The sequence below is a fragment of the Protopterus annectens genome, chromosome 1.part1 (assembly GCF_019279795.1).
Source record: "Protopterus annectens isolate FY-2018-M chromosome 1.part1, PAN1.0, whole genome shotgun sequence".
Lineage (NCBI taxonomy): Eukaryota > Metazoa > Chordata > Ceratodontiformes > Protopteridae > Protopterus > Protopterus annectens.
Window position 1 is genome coordinate 1,239,483,817 of NC_056726.1, and position 25,136 is coordinate 1,239,508,952.

At 40.2% G+C, this 25,136-nt stretch overlaps 1 protein-coding gene across 2 annotated transcripts in view; it reads left to right on the plus strand.

Moving 5' to 3' along the window:
* Positions 1-15,414, plus strand: part of LOC122809560 (zinc finger protein 2-like) — a 79,504-nt gene extending 64,090 nt beyond the window's left edge. For both annotated transcript variants that reach the window (XM_044081153.1, XM_044081161.1), the window contains exons 3-4: positions 3,496-3,618; positions 13,472-15,414. In XM_044081153.1, coding sequence (XP_043937088.1) covers positions 3,496-3,618; positions 13,472-14,634 — 1,286 coding nt within the window. In that variant the 3' untranslated portion in view covers positions 14,635-15,414. The remainder of the gene's footprint in view (positions 1-3,495; positions 3,619-13,471) is intronic.
* The last annotated feature ends 9,722 nt before the right edge of the window (positions 15,415-25,136 follow it).

A 25,136-nucleotide genomic window follows, 5' to 3' on the forward strand; every position in this document is an offset into this window, starting at 1 on the left:
TTTATGAAGACGTAGAATACAGGTTTGTTTCCAGGGATGCGGAAAGTATAATTTGTGTATAAAGCTGTTAATCAGTATAGAGATAGGATAAGAAATAAGACTCTGGCGAGTGTAAAGTATTCAGCAAGAAGGACATCATGGGCCAGTGTGGTAAACTTAAGGTTAGATTGAGAGAAATATTAATTGGTTTGGGTTATTGTGAGCAGATTTTGAGACATATTGTGGTGTGAATGTGAAGTTGTGGTATTGATTAAGTGGTAGTTAAATTCACAAGTTGTTTCATAGTGTGAAGAAGTCAGATAAGGATTGGACTGTTACTAAAGCTGAGATCGCAGACCAAAATCTTTTGGATTAATTTTTTTTTTTGAAGTTTGGAGGTTAAGTAGTATCTTATGTTGAGAAGTACTTTTAACTTTTTACGGTTGCTGCTCAGAGGCTGGTATATTTGTAAGGAAGATAAACCTTTGTTACTCATCCATTTCCATGTTTTATTTCCCTGTCTTATAAGCTGCTTTTGTCTGTAAAAATAGCAGTGGTGCAGAACTGGATTCAGATGTGTTTCTTTCTTAAAGGATCATGTTCATGTAGAATACATAAGAATATACAGTTGAAATGATTGAGTACTTCATTATGAAGAAGAATTTTAGGGATATTCCAGTTGTATATTTTATGAGATTCATTGAATCTGTCTTTTGTTAAATTTAGATAGGTTTCTTTCATGACTTTACATAGGTTCATAGGAGATTACTAGGCTAATTGCTTAACAGCCCTTACAAATCTAGCCAATATAACCTAATTTTACCTAATATATGACTCTTGGGGAAAGAAGATGGCATGGTTTGTGCCTGTGCCTTGAGTATCTTAGTATAGAGGTAGAGGGATTCTGAAATTGAAATGCCTTCCATAAGGGAGAAGGGCACTACCCCAGGTGTGAATTTGTGATTACACATCCATTGATCCAAGCTGTATTGCTAGAGGGCCAGGTAAGAGTTCTACTTAATTTGAATAGGAAGCCTGTTCCAAAGAAGGAGTAATCTCTGAGACACATATTTGTCTATCCAGCATCTTTTGTTCAGATAGCCTTTCTTGTGTACAGATAAGATATGCTGTGTGTGTGTGTGTGTGTGTGTGTGTGTGTGTGTGTGTGTGTGTGTGTGTGTGTGTGTGTGTGTGTGTGTGTGTGTGTGTGTGTGTGTCAGATGGTGTGATGTGAGTATATTGACAAAGTATGGTGGTCAGTCAACCAGACAGATAAAACTCTTGCATCAGTGACATTTTTGGGGTTATTGCTGAGAATCCAGTCAATATTTTTTTCAGAACTTGTGGAGTTGCACATTCTGACTGTGAGAGTAGACTTGGTAGGGAGTAGATGAGTGTGCATCAGGTGGAGAGGAGAAAGAGTTACAGGTTGTCCAATTGCAGTTGGTGTCATCATGAAGTGTGTTTCAGAAGATATGTTGTCTAAGATACATAATGTCTTCAATTATGGGTATGTTTGTGGATATGTCCAGCGGCATATAGAAAGCAAATATGTGCATTTGTGTAATAGGGCTCCTAAGAACTAAGCATTAGAGCTCCTAAGAACTGAGCATTAGAGAAGTGTGGCATAGGTTTTGGATATAAACTGATTTGTTAATTACTAGAGAGTAATATAGAAACACCATCTGCTCTTGTGGCTGTTCGTCCAGACAAAGGATGCTATAACTAGGGGGAGTGATTTCTTTACCAGAGATGGAAGGTGTAAGTCAGGTTTCGGTTAGTTAGAATATCAGGGGAATTCTAATGAATCTGTTAATAAAGTAGTGATTTTTTTATTACATGTGCTACGCATGTCAAGGCTAAAGATTTTTATGGAGTTGGAAGACTGGCAAGTGTGAAGTAATGGAGATTTAGGGAATAGTTAAAAAGATGACTAGATGCGAGTATCCAGACCTGGTTTTAGGGGAAATATCCCCACTTAAAATATGCCAAGGAAAAATTAAGAGACATACAGTACTGAGGATATGGTTTTCTATTTATTAATGAGTAAGGAAGTGGTAACCTGAACTTTGGGCATAAATATTGAGGAGAGATAGTGTTAGAAGCTTGTTTTTAAAAAAGTTAGAAGAGTTGGAAGAAAAGGGATAAAGGTGAATTGGAAGCTGTTAAGGAGCTGACAAGAGGATGATTTGATGAGTATGAAGGATAAGAAGTTACTGTGAGTAGCCAAAGTAGAAGATAGTTGAGAGGAATATAGTAGAGCATTTTGACATAGAAATAGTAAAGACATGATAGTGAAGGGTAAGATTTATGAGAAAATAATAGTGTAGTAGAATGATGGTATTAAATATAACTAGAGAAAATAAGGCTTAAAAACATTGACACAAGTAGGATGTAAAAGTAATTAAGAATTAGGTTAAGCTGAAAGAGGCAATACAGTTAAAATGACATTTTGTTTTAGATAAGTGTAGAAGTAAATAAGGGATTGAAAAATATGAAATTGGGGGTAGAAGTAATTAAATGAGATGGATTAGAATGAAATAGGAGGTCATGGATGGAAACAGTAGATAGGAGAGATGATGCATACAGTAAAACAAATTTCTAGGTATAGAATAAAATTGGAGTGAAAATGTAGAGAAAGGTCTTAATTAAAGTATTATGTATGATGTGAAATGGTAGTGCTAAGTGTAAAATGATTGCATCAATGTTGAGCAGTTACACGGGTATGAAAAGTATATTGTCATATATAGCTAGTCAGATGTTTAGCTTTAGATATAACTGCAGTAACATCCTGTTTTTCTGGGTCCCTAGGTGATTAGGGATGCTGCATTAATATGGTGCCAAGCTGAATACTGATACTTTAAGTACAGAAGTTTTACTACCTTGGTATTGTATACCATTCTGATCTACAACAAATGATTAGCCATCTGGTACTGACAAGCCTGTCTGACACAACATCCTTGACTATTGTTTGTAGAGTTTACTGACTTGGAGAAGTTGTATCTGTAATTGCACGTGGAAATTCCTCCATATAAAGTTTCGAAGTTGAGCATTATGAGATGTCTGTGTCAGAGAAAAAAATGGGTTTCATTCTTTGTTTTGAAGTTTTGACTGATTATAGTAACAAACTGTGATCTATGATGCAGTTAAACATTGTAGCCACAGTACCCTGTAAAGTGCCAAAAATATTGTATCTTACCTGTGTAACTCCACCTGATTTCCCCTCCTCGGTCCTGAGATCCATTCGGTCTCTTTCCTGCTTTGACTTGTAAGTTGTCACTGTGCTTTATTGATCTAAGTCTAAGACAGAATGCTATACACTTCGTAATAGAAGACATTTTTGTATATGTTTTTCCTGTTAAAAAATGCTTATACTGTAGTCAGGTGTTTCAGCAGCCAATGAACTTACTGTAATAATTTTTCAAATTAATTAACAATAGCTATAATAAAAATACATGGTTGGAATATGCTTGCATTCAGTGTACTCTTATCACTCAGAATTTTCTTTCCTTGCAGGATACGATATCCCATTGGAACACTTATTATCTCTGATATGGAGAAATGATGAACCCACCACTTTTCACTTAAAAGGAGAAAAATCTGAACAAGACAAAGAATGTTTTGAAGATACTTCTTGCTGTAAGTTGATCAATGGATTAAAAAGGATTCATTGCAGTTTCAGTACTGCCTGTTGGGTCACTTTAACACCAACAGCTAAAAGGGCTTTGCTCTCGCTAGTGTCATAAAGCATGAGCTTTATGACACTAGCGAGAGCAAAGCCCTTTTAGCTGTTGGTGTTAAAGTGACCAACAGGCAGTACTCTAACTGCAATAATAAGTGACATGAAACCAGTGTTCATAAGATATAAACAGAATGTATCAAAATGAGTCCAAAACCATAAATGTAGCAGATTAGTCTGAAACATTCAGTAATCACAGTAGTACAAACCACTAGCAAGAATAGAGAGAGACATCATAGACTGCAAACGTTACACAAAAATAATGTAAATAGAACAGGTTATTCAGAAAAGAGATGAAGTCTTTCACAATTTCCTCTGCAGTTTATTAAGTAATAGAGTGTAACTTTCTTGCTTTTGTGCAGCTAATATTCCCCGTGCCATTCATCCAGTCTGCCTGACAGTGATGGTTGTGAAAGTTTCCCTGTAGTTTCTAGAAAGTTAGCCACTGTTACCTGCTACAGAGGAAAAACATTGTAAAACTCTGTCACACTTGCAGCTAACAGAATGCAAAGGGTTACTTAAAAACTCCAGTGTCAGTTGTCTGAAGAGCTGCTTGAAGAAATTCTGACTTCACTGTACTGTATTTCTGAGTCAAATGTTGACAGGGCATGTCTTCCCTTGTTTACATTTGTAAAATTCTTCTAAATTTTGCCTTGTCGTAATCCTTATTGTGTTTTTGCCAGTTTATTTCGTTATTTTAACTTTAAGGTCAGATCCAAACTTTGCAGCAATTTCTAAGTTAGTCTTCTCCCCTGTTAAGCTACACTTTTTTTTTTTTGTTTGCACCTAATGCCCAGCCCTACATTTCTGCTATTGTAAAGTTAGTGCTATTCATTTTTTTACTATATTTTTTTCTGTGTATCTTGATTTAATATTTGGATGTTGGGCTTGTCGGTGTTTGTCATATTTTTAATAGCTTGTGCAATGTATTTTAATAGCTTGTCAATTGATGGTTTAGTTTATGGCATGAAGATGTATGTTGGATTTAAAAATGTCATTCCTCTCGGCATATATTTCCTCCACAGGACAGACAATGTTGTGATTTGTATGTTTAGAACTGTAACATCGGAGCGATGCTTTAGGATTGTAATCTCAGAGAGAGTTGTGAAACATGAAAAGCCACTGACAGAAGAACAGAAGGACTTTAATTGATAGGAATAACATGCTTATTTTCAAGGTCATGATGGCCAAGGATGATGTACCTCTAGTTAAACCTTCTACTTCTCAGTGTTTTTTTTTTTTGCTTTGCTGATCATCATCTCCCTTCCTGACCAATCAGCCCATTTATTTCCGATCATGAGGACAAGAGTCAGCCAGGAGAGGTGGTTTCTCTGGGATGGTTTGTCTGTCTGTCTGTTTCGTTTTTTTTGTTTTATCCCTAATGCACATTCAGTGAAGTGCTGAGGAGGGAATTACAGTGAGCCGACCAGTTGCTTCTGAAAGGGGTGTTCCAGCAAGCAGCTGTGCAGCTCCCTATGAATTGTAAGCAGTGGTTTCCGTGGACACCACCAAGGAAACACACAGACTCGTCGTGCTCCCAAGTGCATACAGATCTCCCCTCCCCACCCCAGGAAAGACCAGCAGACCATGCCCCTTCCTTCCTGGCTCCACCAGTGTCAAGTTCACTGATTAAACCCTAGTCTCCTGGACAGTCAGGGCTTCAGCCCTCTGCACCATGGAGTCAGGCTCCATACTTCTCAGAGTTCTTTGCAGTCCAGCTCTGAGGCTGCTTAGAGTAAAAATTAAGAAGGACAATTCTGCTAAGAAGAGAGGACTCTCTCCCCTAACAGATCTTTCATGCCCTTCCCTAGAAGAGATGGGAGGAGATAGACTGTCTTAGTGATTCTGGTGTTCTAAAGCTGATGGGATGGTTAGTGTGATAAGGGAACATCCATTCAGGATAGCTAGAAGAGAAAGTGTTCTCTTTGTCTGAGGTTGAATTAGCTAGACTAATGTCCTTTAGACACGTTTGCAAGGTCCTTCAAGTCTGTGTCTTTGCAGAGAAGTGATTTTGCTACTGTATGTTTGTTATGGCTCTTGAAAGCTGTATTGCAGGTGCAAGATGAGATGGGCATCTTCGTATCCCCCCTCAAGTTCCAGTGTGGGCAGGGACAACTCGTCTTTACTGTACTTTTTTTTCTACTACTGCAGCCCCAGTTATGATACTAATCACAATGAAGCCGGTGAATACCCTGTTGGCATCAACACTGACAGACTGTCTTCTGTTGGCATTGCCAATGGCAGGGGGAGTCCAGGATATTATGGGTAAGGATGAGGAGTTAGAGACCAGGAAAGTTTTTCATTGCAAAGATGACTTTTTAAGCTTGTGATCTCACTCCTAATGGTTTACAGATAATTAACCATGGCCGTACAAATCTGTCATTATAGTAAGTACATAACTTTCATTGCTTTCCTTCAGTTTGCATAGCTCAGACCTGAGTTTGTTATGGAAGCTCCCCATTAGCTCCAAATAATGAGTCAGGATGGCACAGTCTTTACTGCCTAAGAGAGGGGGATGACTTGAAGCACTGGCATAAGATCCAGTGATTCAGTGCAGCCACCGTTGCACATAGGCCATAAAGCTTCTGGCCAATCTTGCTATTTTGTGAAGTGGTGGAGGTTGAAGGTGCTCAACACAGGCATTGCTGGAAAGGTCTAAAAATACAGCCCCAAGCATTTGCCAGAGCACTGTCCAAAACCTGAAAAATAAAACAAAGGGAAGGAAATGGTCATACCCTCCTTTACTTTCTTTTCTTATGATAGCCTCTTGAACTTCATGTTGCATTGTTGTCCACCAGTAGGTAGAGTTCATGTTGTCCTATCCTCCAGTTTAGCAGCTAATAAGGGACCCTGGAAAATGTAGTTCTGCAAGCTAATGTGGGATGTGCATTCTGTGGTATAGGCACCATCCACCCTTTGTTGATTAGTTGGAGCATGCTTTTGATTGGCTGAATTCCAGTCTTCCCACAGCAGAGTTTGCACTTCACACTTTAGACTGCAGGTAGCCATTTGAAGTCTAATGGACCAGTTAACATGTATGAAGGACTGCAGAGTAGTCTTGGGAAACTTGGACTGAAGCCAGCACTAGGCCCACTGCAGGCCTGTCAGATTCCTATGCTTCATTTGGTAATTATGTCCCTGAATACTAATGCACCTTCATCCAGCAGCCAGCACCTACCCACTGCATGATTCAGCCCATGGTCCTCATCCATGCAGAAATACATCTGACCCAGGGCTGGGGCAGGAGGTCTTTTTCCCTTGTGCTTCATATAAGAATCAGAAGAACTGGAGACTATTGTTTCAAAGAGAGTTAAAGATAAGGAGGTACCCCTACTGTTATCCACCAGGTGAACACTCTTTTGGAGAAACCTTGAGGCATATGAAATCTACTGTGGATTGGCATGAGGCCTCCATTCCTTCAATCCAATAAATTCATGAATGGGGTACCTGAGAAAGGAGCAGGTGCTTAGGGAGATCCTGCCTTTGGAAGCCCTTGTTAAGGATGCTATATTAGCATCCTTCAAGCATGCAAATTCTGTTACTGTAGTTACCTAGAACATGAGCATCCTCTACAAGCCACTAGATGACTGGAGCAAACTTCTGCCAGGCTTCCTTGGACTTACTTAAACATGATCTCCTCAGTGCAGCAGATGGCTCAGAGTACACAATATTTTGCACCTTACTGCCAGACAATAAAGCATTGAATGGCAAGGCACTCTTCTTAGGTGTGCATGGGCTTAGATCCCTCAGTTGTCTGTCGTACTTGAAGTAGAACAGGGTCTGAAAGTGCTTTCAATGCTTCTAAGACTGGGCTGAAGTAATACTTGGTTAGGATTATGTCTACACCACTCACAAAAAGATATCTCTTAGATAACTTCTGTTTTTAGTCTGCCAATACTATGGCTGGGGCAGTAGGCTCAGGAGTATGCCTGCAAAGTGTCCCATGGCTAAGGCTGTGAGTGTCAGTCCTCCAGAAGGATCTGGGGAGTCCATTACAGATGCTTCTTCTTCTTGGAAGGAAAGAAGACTGTTGCCATGATGGATGACTTTTATGATCCCCCTCAGACCTTCATTTTATTTTTCTAGGCCTTCCCAGTCCCTCCAGAAGCAAAAGCGTCATGGAATTAGGGAGTTATCAAATGATTAAACCCCTTCCCCCAGCTGAGCCACCTGTGTGACCCAAGAAAAAAAAGGATTTTGACAGTACAGCAGTTGCCTTCCGGACAGTAATATGGGGTTGCCCCAGCTTGTAGAACCATCTCCAGGGATCTGTGGGTGCTCAATTTGGTCAAGATCAGCCACATCTTAGACCTTTTTAGGTGTCCCCCATCCCAAAAGTGTCCCAATCAGAGACCATTTCTAGGGATCTCCTTAGGCAAGCTCGAGCTGTACTGCTCAGATCAAACACGGAGATTATTCCCCCACCCCGCTTTTAGAATGAGAACTGAGTTTTACTCCCACCACTTTTTGGTTTTGAAATGGATGGGAGGATTCTGGCCAATCCTAAACCTCCGTGACTTCACAAGTATATCCACTATATCAAGTTCTGAATGGTTACTCTTCATGTTTTCATTGCAGTATATGATGCTTATCAGAACACTATGTAAGCCACACAGGCTGTGTAGATAAGCTTCTGGCCATTATGAGGTTTTTATTGAGACTACTTTATAGAAACAGTGTTTCCCATAGGACAGTGCATATCCCTGCAGATATATGTTAGATCTTTATTATGTTCTATATTCTTCTTTTTTCTAGTTGCAAATGATTTTATGTATTTCAGTATACATTTTCTGGCATGGTATATATTATGTTATATTGATCACCTTAACGTACCTGAAACTTTACACTAAACATATCGTAACCTAAAAAATCTCAATTTGTAGTAAGGTAGTGTATATTCTGTTATATACTGATTATCTTAAATTAACCTTAACTTCACACCAAGCATGTAATTTAGAACTTAAACATAGCACTCCAACTTCCCTTTATCCAGTCCTTTATAAAAAATATATACATTTATACACATCAGTACATTTCCCTTAGCACACTTTTCTCTTATAATCTTTTCTTCTTCTTACCTGCAGCCTTTTTCCAGACAGACTGCAATCTGTTCCTTTTAACTACATATCACCCCATGCACTTAATACTCCTTCTTTTTCCCCACACTACCTTTTCAAATACTTCTTCACAATATTCCAGATTTCTGGTGTGTTTTATTTTTAAAATTCTTTCTTCAGCCCCCAAAACGTCAGTCTATCTATTATCTGAATCTTGCCTAAAAAAGCATTATAGGGTAGCATGGACTCTTGCCAGTATGTGAAGCCTTGAAATGAGAGGCACAGTCCATCACGTGGCAGCTTATCAGAGTATTCCAGATGGGTTCTTGTCTCAAGCAATCTCTCGACAACTTGAGGGACTTGGCCATAATATAGGAAAACTTTCATATAGGCAAGGACCCAGGTTGTGTGGGGCTTAAAAGAGTAAAAAGTTGAATCTTGTATAGATTAATCAGTGCGTGACAGTCCTTGAATGTCTCACAGCAATGGAGTGATATAGCGTGACCTGGAACTACCAGTCAGAAATCATGCTGCAGTATTCAGCACCTTCTACAGCTGCATTTAAAGCCTCATTCAGAGAACAGCATGAGGAATGCAGCATCTGCTCTTGGATTAGGATATGAAGTCAAACAGTAGTGTGAAGATAAAACACACAGCCTTCTGATCTTCTGTAGTGAATTAGGCACCCGATTCAACCAAAGCCTGAGTACCGGCTTCATCCCAGCCGAGTGGAGGATAGCCACTGTCATCTGTTTGCACAAAGGTGGAGTGTCCACCGATCCAGGAAATTATAGACGTATCAGCCTAACTAGACTGATCTGCAAGGCAATGGAATGGATTATCATAGATCTCATTAACAAGGACATTGGCAACCTCCAAATACTTGATCCCACACAGTTTGGTTTCATCAGGGGGTGGTCAGGCCTGTTAAATTTGGTCAACTTCTTTGGGACAGTCAGCAAAGCCATGGACAAAGGGAAGACTGTGCACACCACTTACCTTGACCTGGCCAAAGCCTTTGACTTTTGATACTATTTCCCACTTGGGTATAATAAACTCTCTCAACTAGGCATCAGTCCATATGTTACCAGATGGGTAGCAAACTGGCTCACTGATAAGAACCCACCTAGTCAAAATAGGCAAAGCCACCTCAGGCAGTAGACATGTAATGAGAGGTGTACCCCAGGGATCAGTTTTGGGGCCTCTGTTGTTTGGGATATATTTTTCTGAGGTGCAGGCCAAAACCAGTGGGCTATGGCTGACCAAGTTTGCCAATGACTGACTGCAAACTGGGTGTTGTCATCAATTTCCCCTAGTGATGTGGATATCCTCCAAGAGGGTCTCACCCAAACAAATGACTGGTGCCAAAACGTGGCTTCAAACTGAATGCCAGAAAATGCATCATCACCCTTTGGGGAGAGTGACATCCCCACAGATTATCATATTAATAATAAGGTCCTAAGCACACAGTCGGTTGTGAGGGACTTGGGCACCCAGGTTGATAGCAAACTGACATTTCACCACCATGTTGCCTCTGTTGTACATAAAGCTTTCTACACGGCCCACTTCATTAGTAAGGATATCTCATCCAGGGACAAGGAGGTCATAACATCTGTATTCTTCCCTTATAAGACCAATTATTGAGTACAGTGACCCTTTTGGCATGTGCCTCACAAAGCACATGCAGCAGCTGGAAAGACCACAGAGGTTCCTCACCAGGAGAATCCAGGGCCTCAAACATCTGCCCTACACAGATAGGCTAAAAGCCCTGTCCCTCTACTCGGTCTCATACAGACTCCTCAGAAGTGACGTGTGTCTGGCATACAAATCAATCTCAGACCCCACCTTGATGGGACCTTTGCATATCCGCAAGTCAAGCTCCACTCAAGTAACCCATACACATGACCTTAACCTGATCTGTGACATCAATAGGACTTGTTGGCGGGACAGATTTGTATCCCAGAGACTTCCCCTTCTGTCCACATTAAGCAGAGTACCTCATTAACCCTTTTTAAGTACAACCTGGATAACTGGATGGGGAACAGAAAATGCACCCCTGGGATTCCACCTTTGTCTCTGCTGGACAGGGGCATCAGGTACTGACTTGTCGAAACATGGGTTAAATTCTTGGCTAGGCTTATAAGGGCCTCAGGGTCAATAGCCTAGTAACTTCTTATGATAAGATGGTTAATGAACAGTGAAAACATTATCTGGACATTAGTTGTGCAGAAGACATAATGAGATTCCAAATGAATGACTTGGTAAATGGATCAGAGGGATGATGGGTTAAGTGTTACAAAGTCAATGTGTTGAGGATACAAGAAAGAAAGGGTGAGAAAAATTAATAACAAAGTATGCAACACCAGGTTGTCGACCCAAAACAGTCTTTGAGTAAGAATGTTTACCATACTATGAAATCTCAGAGGTCAGTATGAGGAAGAAATTAACAAGTGCGAGGAAGGTCGGGCATTATAGATAAGCTCACCAGCTTAAATATAAACCCCTATGTCACTAGATGGATTGCAAACTGGCTCAAGGACAGAACCCACATGGTTAGAATTGCTGGAGCCATGTCAGACTCCAAACCAGTTACAAGTGGTGTCCCACAAGGCTCAGTCCTGGGACCTCTCTTGTTTGGTATATATTTCTCGGAGGTACAGGCCAGCACGGAAGGACTGTGGCTGACCAAGTTCACAGATGACTGCAAACTGGGTGCCATAATCGACTCTCCAGCCGACACAAGCATCCTCCAAAAGGGCCTCATAGAAACAGACAACTGGTGCCAGAGCCATGGCTTCAAGCTAAATGCCAAAAAGTGTATAGTCATCCCCTTTGACAAAACAAAGTGCCCACAAATTACCACATAGGTGGTAATCCATTAAGTACAGAAGAAGTAATTAGGGACCTGGGGACCCAAGTTGATAGCAATCTCTCATTTGACAACCACGTGGCCAAAGTGGTTAGAAAAACATTTTATATAGCCCACCTAATCATGAAGGGATTCACATCTAGATCAGGGAGGTCATCGTGCCTCTTTACTCATCCCTCATCAGGCCCATAATTGAGTACAATGCCCCTTTGGGATGTACCTTACCAGACACCTGCAGCAACTGGAAACACCCCAAAAGTACCTCATCAAGAGGATCAAAGGGCTCAAACAGATGCCATATGCTGCCCGGTTAAAGAAACTCCAGCTCTACTCAGTGGCATACCGCCTGTTCAGAGGTGATCTGTGCCTGACGTATAAAGCCATGTCCAACCCGGAATTAATGGACATGCTGCACCTCAGAAAATCCAAATCCCATCGAGCTCGACTCGAGAGACTTGAACCTCAGCACTGAAATAAATAGGACATGCTGGAGGGACAGATTCATAACCCAGAGGCTCCCTTCACTCTGGAATAAAATCCCAGTTCAGGTTAGGCAGAGTCCCTCATTGACTCTCTTCAAGAGGAATCTTGATGAGTGAATGGGAGATCGTAGGTTTACCCCGGGTATCACTTCTGTGTCACTGTTAGACAGAGGCACAGTATACTAACCTCGAAAAAGGGCATAGCAAAATAAATTTAAAATGGGTGGCGAAAGCCAAACACATTCTGGCTAGGCTTATAAATGCCCTAGGGCAGATAGCCTAGTATGAACCTATGAAGGTAACTCTGGTGGAGTGATCCTTCTAAAAGTAATGATTTAAGGTAACTGAATGACGATGGAAACAATAAATGGTGTTAACAGTTTAAGGTTAAATGGAAAGCCAGAAAATGAGTCAGCTAGCAAAGAAACATAAGTGCATTAAATCTTGTGAAATGAATGCAATTCTTACAATTTTTTAGTACTTAAGACAATGGTCAATGGAAGAATGTGGCAGTACATTAGATAATGTTATAAAGTAAGGGATTTCGGAAAATAAGTCCCCAATGTGCAATTCATTTACCCTGCAGTGGTATTTTATTTTTTTATGCAGTCAAAGCCCATGTTTCTTTTATATGTTTGATGTATGTATGCTAAGGTAAACTGTTTAGCTAGGTAGTAGGTCAGTCAGTACTGTTGTCTCCCAGATCCTGGGTGCATTTCTGACATCTTTTGTAGTATGTGTTTAGTTTGCATTTTTCTCATTTGCCTGTGTGTTTCATTTGGGTAATGTGGCTTATTTCCACCTCTGAATGGCATGCTCTTTAAGTAAATTACCTACCATGAACTCCTCATGTATATGCATCACTTGTCCTTGCCGTGGTATCCTGTATTGTGGCTGAAGGTTATAGCATTAACAAGTGCTGCTTTTTAGGCAACAGATAATTAAGTAAATATAAACTAAGCACTGTACTACTGCACTGACCTGTCTCTTTGTGCTATCTGTTAATCATGTGAGTTGTGTTTTTGACTAAATTAATGCATTCTTTAAATGAGTCATATAAAACCACATAGTTTACTTTAATAGTGAGCTGGGCCATTCACTGTGTATAACGGTTATGTAATGCAGAATCACACATGTAAAATAGCAGCTTTTAAGAGTTAAGAGGTTAGTCCACACGATTTTTGCAGGTTTCTCAATTCTTTTCTCTGACACATGGTTAGTATTACCCAAGTATAGAAATAAAGTACAGGAAAGTCATTATAGACCATTTTTATAGTCTAGGCAGATTGTTTGGAAATAATGTCATGTGCTTGTTAACTTATATGGTTGTTTCTTCTTATCTTAGTCTCTGAATCTGCAGATTATGATGAGACTCAATACCCTCCGCTTCCTCCATACCAGCAAAGACTCCCTACAACAGTGAGTTGCCAGACTGTAGTGTGTAAGAAGAATATTACAGATCAGATGACATATACTGGGCACAAGCTTATGAATTACCTTGGGGATGGTTTCTTATATTGCAAGCAGTGTGGAAAGTGTTTTTGCTTTAAGTGGAAGGATAAATTATTGTCACATCTGTGTGTATACAGAGAAGAGAAACGTTCAAAATATATGGACTATGGAATGATTTATACACATAAGCCTACAGATGCCTTGCAGCAACAGACTTGCATAGGAAAACATTTAAAAAATGCTAATAATTGGTTGAGCTTTCCAGATAAACCAGACTGTTCTCAGCATACTGGAAGTAATCCATTCCAAGGTAATGACCATGGTCTGATTTCTCAGGAGAAACAAGAAGTTGCACCGTTCCAGTGGGATCATCAGAGTGAAAAAATAAGCAGAAATGCTTTTTCATCGCAAAAGGTGGAAGTGGGAGAGAAGCCATTGAAATGTGCTAATTGTAGAAAGGGGTTCAGTGTGATCAGTGGACTGTCAGTCCACCAGGGAAGGTGTTTAGAAGCTGAACATTTTAAATGCAGTGAATGCAGGGAGACTTTCACAAATAAAGCACATCTTGATAGGAATCAATCCATTATGGGAAAAACAGATTTTATATGCAAACTGTGTGGAAAGGCTTTCAAATTATCACAGAGTTTAGTGAATCACCTGAAAGCACACAAACAAGTCAAAAGTCATAAATGCGCAAACTGTGGTAAGAACTTTAGAAGGCCAAGTGAATTAGAAGTCCATTGGCTAGTGCATACACAAGACAGTCCTTTTAAATGTTCAGATTGTGAAAAGGGTTTTACAACAAAGAGTCATCTGTCAAAGCATCAGAAGGTCCACACTGATATGTTAAATTTCATTTGTTCAGACTGTGGGAAATGCTTTAAAAGTTTTAGTGTACTGTCAGCCCATAAGAAGGTACATGCAAAAGAAAAAGAAATACGACGTCTTCTTTCAGGACGTGTCATTGACTTAAATTGGGCTGAATTAGAAGATCACTGGAAAGCTGAATTGGCAGTTCATCATAAGGTACAGACAGGAAAGAAACAAATTTCATGAGTCTTTTACAAAGTGTTCAGAAAAGAAAAGCATGGAGTACACCTGAAAGTAAATGTGGAAGGGTTGCCCTTTGAATGTACTGTTTTGTCACACCTTCAGAACATAACAAAAGAAGAAGAACTCGCATTCTTGTAGAAAACGTTAGAGATTTAAACGCGTTTCAGATTGAGAAAGACTGTTTATGCAAAGGAGTTGTTGTCATCAATAACTTCATTAAACATTTCTAGTAAACAAAGAATGTGAGCTAATTGCACTGTCCAACCAGAGTAATTGCTAATATTTAGATTTTAGAAACAATGTAATAAGTAGGAGTTGTGTGAAACTGTTATGTATTGCTACCTTAGGGATGAATTTTTACCACTGGAAAATATGATGAAATAAATAATATAGTTAAAAAGGCAAACCAGGATACTTACTGTTCCTTGTGGATCCAAATGAGTCTGCTGAGAATAGTATCAAGTTCTGTGTTGTTAATTTCTGCGGTAATAAACACAAACCTTTAAGAAGCAAATGCAGGTAAAGTCAGAAGAAAAAAAAACTATGTAGAGTCACAAAATGAGTAAGTTAACACAAGGAAAAAGAGGTACTTATTAGTGTTCAGAACATACTCTGGTATTAAAGACAAGTCTATATTAAGGCAAGCACGGAAACAAAGAATGCGAAAAGAAAGGCATGAGTGCACCCAAGGTAAATGTGGAAGTACATGCTGCACTTAAAGAAATCCCAATCCCTCCAAGCTACATGCTCTAGGGACATAAACCTTGTCACCACAATAAACAGAACATGCTGGAGGGATAGATTCCTGTCCCAGAGACTTCCCATACTCTGGAACAGACTACCTGTCTATGTCAAACAAAGCTCCCCATTAGCACTCTTCAAGAAAAATCTTGATGATTGGATGGGAAATAGGAAATTCACCCCAGGGATCACTTCTGTGGTTCTGCTTGACAGGGGCACAGGAAAATAATTTTCTTGGGTGGCGAAAGCCCAGGGTACCTTTTTGGCTAGGCTTGTATAGGCCCTAGGGCCAATAGCCTAGTACCTACCTATAAACACATTTTTGTTCTAAAATTTTCCAGATCTCACTGTAAATTCAGCGTATCTCAAAGTTTGAAAGCAATAATAATGTATTCTTTAATTGTCTGTAAATTGAAAGGGAGACATTATGAATACATTTGTCAGTAAACAGTGAAGTTCTCACCCAGCCAAAGGTTATAGCAAACGTTTGCAGACTAATTTGTGCAAACTTCTTGATAAGCCGAAAAATATATAAGAATACTATAGAAACAAATAGAAACATCCCTTATATAACTGAAGACATGGTAACTGTTTCCACAAATAAAGCCTGGTGGTTTCCTACACAAAATGAGAGAAACGTAACACTTGTCAATCATATTAAAATAAAGTGTTGCCATATGTCAGGTATATGCCCATGTATTAACAGGTGGTTGTGGTACCACTTCACAAAGCCTGGGGGAGGCCCATCGTATCCAAAAAGTTGTAATTCCATCAGTATACTATGTAAAGACATTGGGAGAGTCAGAACGGAGCTTGTTCATAATGGTACAGGAGACTTGGTTCTATTAAATATGGAACTTGTATGGCTTTGTTAATGGGACATCTTGACCATTGAATCTTGTGGCATTATTTGAAGAAATAAAGGATAATTCATACTGCTTACCTTGACCTTGCTAAGCATTTGACACTTTCCCGCATTAGGGGATAATTGGCAGATTAATAGCATTAAATGTGAATTGATATTTAATTTAGAAGAAAACATTGATTGAACAATAGTATACATCAGTCAAGATGAGGTTACCTGTCTTTCTTGTTGATGGTTACAGTTGTCCAACAAGGGTCTGTACTGGGATTGCTGCTTTTTTGGAGGGGGGGTATTCTGTTAGACAAAAGTGTGAAATAGACAGTGGATAACCAGATATGCTGATGTTTGTTTGCAAACTGGGTAACACTGTTACTTTTATAAAGGTTGCAGACATTCTCCAACATGGTGTACAAAATCAACACATGTCTTGCATTAATGATAACCACAGCTTTAATGTCAGTAAATGTAATGTTTAACAGTAAGGCAGGTTAACACTAATTGTGATTACAGAGCAAGTAGTCAAATCATAAAAAACACCATCAACAAGATCTTGGAAGAATGGTCAACAGCATCTGCTAAAGTCAAGAAAGCATATTCTGTAACCAGTCTAATTCTAAAGGGCATGTCTAGTCATTCTTGGGAGATCATCTTTTCCACTTTATACATCTTTGATCTGATCCTTTATGGAATACAGTGCTACATTTTGTAACCTTTGAACAACCACCTGAAGGAACCTGAAATAAAGTTGTGATTCATTACTACAAAAAAAAAAAATCAAAGGGTTAAACTACTTGGCTTTTTCTTACAGTTTACTAAGAAATGAATTATTTGTGATTTATAAAGCAATTACTGATCCACTTGTGCTTGAAACTCTGTGCTTGGAATGCACTGATAGGGTCACCGATCTGGTATTCGCTCCCCTAATAGTAACCATAAAACCAGTAAGACAGTTATGTAACATATGCATTACACCATATTTTCCAGGATTATGGAATATGATTCTGCTTATCAGACATTTTATTAGCTTCTTAACAAAAATAACCTTGATGTAACCAAATAGATATATGAAATAACTTATAAACCTAGAGTTACATCACGCAAGGTGGTTGTAAGTGTGAAAAGTGTTTCAGAAGACTTGAACACTGCACAATTCCCTTTTCATCTTGGAAAAATTTTAACAAAACAGATGGTTTAGTCTGGGCTGTAGACACAGCTTTATGAACTAATTGGCAATTGAGTGCATTTCAGACAAGAATTGTCTGTGCATTATTTAAAATCTTATAAATATTTTGTTGATAATTTATTAATTTAAACTGATGATATAAGTGAACTGTTATAGCTTGCTGAATGTATGTAAATTACAAGTTCTCATTTAAACATCTTGATGACCTTTACTTGTATTGGTATTGCTTTTTTTTTAGACTTAAAAGCATGTAACAAGAAGGAAAGGTGATGCATTTGTTATTATGCCCTCTTTTCCTTACACCCATGTAATATTCACAAGCTGATTTCTTAGTCCATTATACCGTAGTAACATCTTATAACGGTGTGAGCTGTGTAGTATGGTTACATACACTTTTCTATTTACAATGAAGTTTAAATCCTCTGCTTTGAATCCCACTATAAACAACTTTGTGTATTGATTCCTCTCCATTGTGTATGGATAGCATTGATAATGTATGCATTCTTGTAAATGTTAATATTTTACTTTATTACTCTCACCCTTTAACTATGTTTTGTACAAGTAGTCTTTGTCATGTGCTTTAATGACAGCATTTCTTTTCTTTGTATTCCTAAGTGCATTTCTTACTTGTTATTGTCTTTGCAGTTGTGGCCCAGGTCATGGATGAAAGGGGTCTCTGGACCAGTTCAGTTACCCGTTTTACAAAATATAAATAATAAAATAAAAGTCTGTACTGCTATATTGTTTAAACATACTTCTTAATGTAGTTGCCATTCCGCACATTTCATATTCTGTTCTAGAAAGTCAGTTTTTGTGATTTAAGATGTATTTTTGAGAGTGAAGTTCTTTAGGATGCTGTCTGTTTTTCTTAAAAAAGACCTTTATATAAAACTTTTGTGATGACACATATAGTAACATTTTAATTAACTTGGTAGAGAGTATTCATTATTCTAAGACTTGTGTTAATAATGTGGGATGACTTGTTAATAGTGGGATCCAGCAGAATAATGAAGACTGAGTGTATAATTTAGCCCTATGCCTGTTGCATTGGCTCTAGGTAGTTTGGTCACACTGACTAATGTTGATGTGACTTCCCAACTCCATGTAAAAAATGTGAATTGGGGTTGATGCAGCTGCTAATGCCGTCCAATGTATTATGTAGAAAAACTAAGGTATTGTTACAAAGAAGATGCAAGCAAAGATCTGTACATTGTGATGCTGTTTATGGTAGGGCAAATTTATGAATATCTGCAGAAAGCCATTAGATACTTCTAAATGTAGGTAAATCTCATTTTACCACACCATAGTGGAGAGGGGAGTTTACAGTTAACTTACCAACTTCCTCTCTCAGTAAAATATCATTTTGTATCAGCATGGATTTATAAAACAAACACTCACTAATGTAATACTTCCCAACACAAGCAAATGATATTTGTCAGCAGCAGAACTGGATCCAACACTAGGTGACCTAGACAGCTGCCTAGGGACTGTGTTGGTTTGGGGGAGGCAATAAAAAGTAAAATCTTTTGTAGATAAAAAAAGTCCAAAGACTTCGGTGAACACAGGTGGGCAGTAGGATTTCACAGGTGACTTTCTGTAAAGAACAGCAAGCCCCAGAAACCTCAGCAGTATGACAGCATCCTAATGTTTTAGGGGAGATTTGATATAACAGCCAACCAGTCAACAAATGGAGATTTAAATATGCAGAGCCAAGGACATCTGAGCAGCAAGCAAAGGAGATTTAGATATATTATCCAGCAAACAGAGCAGAACATTTGCAGGACTGAAGCTGAAACAGCGAGTTAAGCAGCAAAAAGTGTGTGTGTGTGTGTGTGTGTGTGTGTGTGTGTGTGTGTGTGTGTGTGTGTGTGTGTGTGTGTGTGTGTGTGTGTGTAAACTGCCTCAGGTAGGTTCATAGGAGGTTACTAAGCTATTGGCCCTAGGGCCTTTATAAGCCTAACCATGTTATACCCTTGTTCCCTTATTAACAAGGTTGCATGGTCTATATTTGCAGAGTGAGTCTATAATCAGCACCAACTGCCCTTTTCCAAGAGAGACATAGGTGACACCCCCTGGGTAAATTTACGGTCTCCCATCCAGTTGTCTAAGTTATGCTTTAAATAGACTCATTGAGGAGCTCTGTTTTACGTGAATTGGGAGTTTGTTCCAGAGGAGTGGCAGTCTCCCGGAGACATATCTGTCTCTCTAGCATGTCTTGGTAATGTCGCAGGCTAGGGTAAAATCCCTAGATTGAGTGAATCTTTTCCCATTTGACTTGTGGATGTACAACATTTCCATTAGGACAGGATCTGAGACTGCTCTATAGGCAAAACACAAGTCTCCTCTCAGCAGCCTGTAAGATGCAGAGTACATTGACAATGTGGATGTACAACATTTCCATTAGGACCGGGTCCGAGCCTGCTCTGTAGGCCAAGCACAAGTCACCTCTCAGCAGCCTATAAGATACAGAGTACAGTGACAATGCCTTCAATCTGTCTGTGTAGGTCATATGTTGAAGGCCTTGAATTTTGCTTCGTGAGAAACCTCTGAGGTCTGTCCAGCTGTTACAGGTGTCTGGTGAGGTACATACAGAAGGGAGCATTGTTCTCTATTAGTAGTCTGATGAGGGGTGAGTATAGGGGAGTTATAGCATCCTTCGCTCTGGATGCGATGCCCTTACTTATGAGATGTGCAACATAGAAGGCCTTCCTTATCACTGTGGACACTTGGTAATCGAAGTTAAGGTTGCTATCAACCTGAGTTCCCAAATCTCTCACTATAGGGTTTGAGCTAAGGGGGGTACTGTTAATATTGTAATTTTCAGGGACTTCCACTTGGCGAAAGGGAGGATAGCACATTTTGCATTTAGTTTGTCTGTGGCTTTGGCACCAGTCATTTTTCTGTGTAAGCCCTTTTTGTAGTATGTCAACACTGTTTGGGGATTGAGTGATTGCACCCAGTTCGCAGTCATCTGTGAACTTAGTAAGCCACAGGCCATCTATTTTTTGCCTGGACTTCTGAGAAATAGACTCCAAACAGTAGTGGGCCCTGCGCAGATCCTTGTGTTACACCATTGGTAACTGGTCTGTTAGAGGTGGAATCGCCAACTTTGACTGTATGTGTTCTGTAGGTGAGCCAGTTAGATACCCATCTAGTGAAGTATGGTTATTTCCCAGCTGGGTGAGTTTCTGAATGATGCCTGAGTGGGGGGTTGCGTCAAAAATCTAGGCTAAGTCAAGCTAGGCTGTATGTACTTTTGTACCTTCATCCAGAGCTTTGGTGACATTCTCGAAGAACTCCATCAGGTTTAATAAACATGATCTACCCTTAACGAAGCCAAATTAGGTCAGGTCAAGAGTTTGAAGGTCACCTATGTCTTTGTTGATAAGATCCATGATGATTCTCTCCATGGCTTTGCAGATAAGGCTGGTTAGACTTATGGGTGTATAGTTCCCAGGGTCTGTTGATGGACCCCCTTTGTGCAAGAGAATTACTGTTGCTGTTTTCCACTCCGTTGGGACAAAGCCAGTACTTAGACTGTGATTGATGAGAGTGCCAAGTAGTTTCATTAGGTCCTCTTTTAGACCATTTAGTAGGCAGCCTGTGATGTTATCCGATCCCGTACAGGCTGTGTTTTTGGCCATGGAGAGTGTGGTTATGACCTGCTGTTTGGAGATACTAGGTAGAGGACCTGTGACAGGTATACTTTCAGGTGTGTCTGGTGGTGACTGTGGGGGGGGGGGGTGAAGTGAAATCTGTTTGCTAGCAGTTTGGCGATGTCATCAGGGTCAGTATGACTGATACTGTCCACTACTAATTCGGCAAAAAGCTGGGCCCTCCCTTTTAGATTTCTGATGTAGCTAAAGAATGCCTTGTGATTATCCGTAACTAGTGATGCTAGTTTAGTTTTTGTTTCTAGTTTTTTTTTTTTTTTTTTTTAGTAATTGGCTTTAGAGGACTTTACAAGATATCTAATTTGCTTGCTCAAGCAGTGGAGGGATTCCTCCTCTGCTAAGTCAGTTCCCTCTTGTTCTTGGACAATAGTTTCTTCCTCTTGTTGTGTAACCTATTTATGCTCAATGTCCACCAGGGAGGGGTTTTTTTTTTTTTGATCCGTTCAGGTACAGTCAAGTTTATACATTTGTATAGGTGTTTATACAGGGCATTTGTGCACACCTCTGTATAGGAGTCATTGTTGACAGTGGTAGCAGGGAGTTTTAAATTATTTCTGCCATCACTTAGGAGTCTATAGTTTGCTTTGGAGAAATGTTTCATCCTTTTTGCTTTTTTTTTTGTGTGGGGGGGGTCAGGTATGATCGTTGCTTCAAACGAGACTTATTTATGATCAGACCTTACAGGAGAAGGCAACACACAGGAGGTAGTGCAGAGACCCCCTGTGTTGGTAATTACTAAGTCTAGTACATTCAAGCCCCTTGTGGGAGTGCAAACTATCTGTTCCAGACCATTTGTATTAAATAAGTCCAGGAACCTTAGGGCGGGCGTGTTTGTGCTCATATATAACTCCCAGTCGATAGAAGGATAGTTGAAATCACCCATGACCAAGGTGTTTGGCTGTATAGTGAGTGAGTTGGGTAGGCAGAGTGGTTCTTGTTTTTTCATGGTGGGGGACCGATAGCTAACAATGGTATGGAAGGGGGTTTTGCCTACAGTTAGTTGGACTTTTGAGCACTTCTGTAGAGTCGTTCCATTTGACCAGGCTTCAGCTGTATTTATCTTTAATGAAGATGGATACACCTCCGCCTTTGCTTATTTCATGCTCATTTTTAGGTCTGAACATGTGGAAGGCATTGTAGCCTTCATGGCCAAGGTGCTGTCTGCAGTTCTGAACCATGTCTGTGTGACTGCACAGACATCGGCATCTTCCAGGGAAATGAGTGCTTCCAGTGAGTGCAGTTTCTGATTTAGACTCCTAGCATTAAGCAGCATAACCTTGGGTTTGTCTCTAGTGGATTTTTTTTTATATCAGGAATTTTGTTGTTATGGCACTGCCTAAAAAAGGCACTGTGGGGGGGGGGGGTACCTTTGCCAGTAACCAGAAGCCAAGAGGCGAGAGGTGAAGGCTGTCTATGGCAAATCAGCGTGGTCTGTTGACCATGTCTTCCCAGGATGACATACTAGATCCCACTGGATTGACACCAGAAGCTAAGCCAATTGTTGAAGTTGATCATTTTTTTTGTTTATATTGAGGCATCATCCTGGGTGAAGGTAGAATGCCGCGTAGGGTTAGTGACATACCTGCCTTGGACACACAGTCTGGGAGCTCAGTCATGTCTCTTTTCATATATTCCAGTGAGGTATGTCTCAAGTCATTCAATCCAGCATGGACTATGACAGAGTCATAGCAGTACTTGTTCATAGGTGTTTACTAGGCTAACAAACACAAGGGCCTTTTTAAGCCTTGCCATGCATCCCAGATCTCTGACAAGTTCTGATACCCTTGGTAAGTGTAAGCATGGGCCTGGGAGATGAACCATTTACAGGTTACCTGTGTCCATTAGAGACACAGATGCCAAACCAGGGATGAATTTCCAGTTTCCCTTCCAGTTTGAATTGTGCTAGGGAGGAACTCTGCTTCACATGAATGGAGAGCCTGTTCCATAGATGGGGTAGTCTTTGGGATACATACCTATCTCTCCAGCAGGTTCTGTTTATATCAAAGGTAAGGTTTAAGTCTTTACAATGGGTAATTCTGCTGCTGTTTGTTTTGTGGATATTTAGGAGATCCATCTGAGTGGGGTCTGACATAGATCTCCCCCTCAAAAGCCTGTAGGAGAGAGAATACAGGTATAAGGCCTTGAGGCGGTCTGCTTGGGACATTTTACTTTCGCTCTGTATTCTTTTAGTGAGGAACCTCTATGGACATTCCAGTTGTTGGATATGCCTGGTAAGGTACATATCAAAGGGGGCATTGTATTAATGATAGGTCTGATGAAACCCAAATACAGTGGAACAATGACTTCCTTGAATTTAGATGCCATACCTTTGTTTACAAGTTGTGCAACGTAGAATGATTTTTTCACCACTGTAGACGTGATGGTCAAAGGTTAGATTACTATCTATGTGTGTTCCTAAGTTCCTGACTACTGGGTCAACTGTAAGGGGTGTGTTGTCAGTGTGATGGTTACCAGGGATGGATGACTTCCCAAAGGATACTATTATGCATTTCTTGTCATTTTGCTTTAGTCCGTGGCTGTGATACCAGTTATTTGTGTGTGTCAGCCCCTCCTGGAGAACATTTGTGTCAGTGTGAGATTCAATGACTGCTCCTAATTGAAGGGCTCTACTTGTGACTAACCTCTTTGTGGAGGTGGACTCCCCAATTCTAACTTCCTGGGTCCTGTCTGTGAGCCAGTTGGCTATCTGCCAGGTGACACACGGTTTTGAACATAACCTCTTGAGGTTGTCAACAATGTCCGAGTGGGGCATTGTGTTAAATGCTTTGGCCAGGTCAAGGTAGGCAGTATGAATGATTTTTGCCATCATCCATTGCTTTGGTGACCTTCTCAAAGAAGTCCACCAGGTTGAGTAGGCATGATCTGCCCTTGACGAAACCAAACTGGGTTGGGTCCATTGTCTGGAGGTTTACTACATCTCTCTTGATCATCTCCGTGATAATTCTTTCCATGGCTTTACATATAAAAGACGGTGAGACTTATGGGTCTGTAGGTGGTCCACCTTTGTGCAGAGGGATGACTGTTGCCTTTCTCCATTCATGATGCACAAAGCCTATTTGGAGGCTTTAGTTAAATAGTAATTCCTGAGGCCCCGATAGGTCATGTTTCATGCTATTTAGAAGGCATCCTGGGATATTGTCTGGGGCCATTGATGCAGTGTTCTTGGTCATAGACAGAGCATTAAGGACCTGTTCCCTAGAGATAGTAGGGGAGTTATATTTGATGATATGTCCTAGAGAACGTTGAGGGGGAGAGAGGGATAAAGTTGGAGCTGAATTTATCAGGCAGGAGGTTTGCTATATCTGCAGGCTCGGTGTAGGTGGCTCCATTTACAATGAGCTGTGCACACAATTGTGTATTGCCTTTGAGGTTGCGGACATAGCTAAAGAATGTTTTGTGGTTGTCCTTGGCCTGGGAGGCCAAACTTACCTCAAATTTGGTTTTGGTAGACTTTATTTGAGTTTGTTTAGTTTGATGAGTGCCATTATCCTGCTGGGTGCTGCACCTTCTAGTTTTTGCCACGATTTTCTTCCTCCTGTTATACAGCCTATTGATTTTGTGATTCCACCAGGGTGGCTTGTTTTTCTTCACTTAGTTCTGTACTTCTTCCTGGTGGGTTCAGCTGCCTCTATGCAGCTATTAACATCCCTGTACAGGGTTTCTGTGAACAGTTCTGCATAGGCAGCAGTGTTCTCAGTGTTTATGGGGGCTTGAAATTTTGCCTGGTTCTCACTTAATAGGAGGTTAGCCTTAGAATAGTTCCTGAATATTCCATGTTTAGCTGGGGGTCCAGGTTTTATTTTTACTTCAAAGGAGACCATTTTGTGGTCTGACCTAACCATGGAAGTCATTAAAGTAGGGAGTGTGCAGCACTCTCCCATATCTGTGAGGACCAGCTCCAGTATGGTTGCACCTGTATTGACTGTCTGGTCCAGTGTGTTTTTGTTACAAAATCCAGGAATCTCTGTGCATGTACCTTTGGTGTCGTATAGGATTCCCAGTTTATAGGGTAATTAAAGTC